Source organism: Seriola lalandi, unplaced genomic scaffold (genome assembly GCF_002814215.2).
Source record: "Seriola lalandi dorsalis isolate HSWRI2012SDOR001 ecotype SW California unplaced genomic scaffold, Sedor1 jcf7180002054885, whole genome shotgun sequence".
Taxonomy (NCBI): Eukaryota; Metazoa; Chordata; class Actinopteri; order Carangiformes; family Carangidae; genus Seriola; species Seriola lalandi.
In genome coordinates, this window is record NW_019525437.1 from 2413727 (window position 1) to 2414432 (window position 706).

Below are 706 nucleotides of genomic sequence, written 5' to 3' on the forward strand. Positions count from 1 at the left end.
CACACACACACACACACACACACACACACACACACAGTAGCAGGCAGGAAGTGTTTCCGTGTTGTCATTTATCCCTTTAATCAATCAGAGGATAAAAACAGTGACAAGAAGAGGAAAAAGGAGGTTAGGAGTGGGCGGGGCATGAAGAACACACACGCACACACACACACACACACACAAACACACACACACACACACCCACATGCACAACACTGCCTAAAGCCTGCAGGTGTGTGTCTCTACAGGTACGTCCTCCTGATCTGCTCCTGCGCCTCCTCCTGACAAAACCCACAGTGACTAACAGGGGAGGGAGGGGTGAGGAGGTGTGTGAGTGTGTGTGTGAGGGGAGAAGTGAGGGAGGTGGGGGGAGGTGGAGGTGGGGGGAGGTGGGTTTGTTGGGGTTGACTGTTGAGGACCTCACCTCGAGGCCCAGTAATGACGGGCCGGTGATGGTGTGTGAAAGCCGTTCGGGGGGAAGAGGAGGAAGAAGAAGAGGAGGAGGTGGAGGCGGAGGAGGCACCGCTCGGTGAAGGCACGGCGCCGCAGAAACCAGACTTCTCTGACTTCTTTAGAGCGCCAGCGGGCGACGGCATCCCTGCCAAGAACCATGATGATGATGAGGATGAGGAGCGGGTCATGGCAGCGTTTGTTTCTGCTTGTTTTCACATTTTTAATGCGGCTCCAATGGGAGGAGGGGAGATGGGAG

The 706-nt window shown here is 55.4% G+C and overlaps 1 protein-coding gene across 1 annotated transcript in view; it reads right to left on the reverse strand.

Annotated features, from left to right (window-relative positions):
* nfia (nuclear factor I/A) overlaps positions 1-706 on the reverse strand; it is a 127807-nt gene that overhangs the window by 19985 nt on the left and 107116 nt on the right. The window contains exon 8 of the mRNA XM_087179986.1: positions 565-679. Coding sequence (XP_087036112.1) covers positions 565-679 — 115 coding nt within the window. The remainder of the gene's footprint in view (positions 1-564; positions 680-706) is intronic.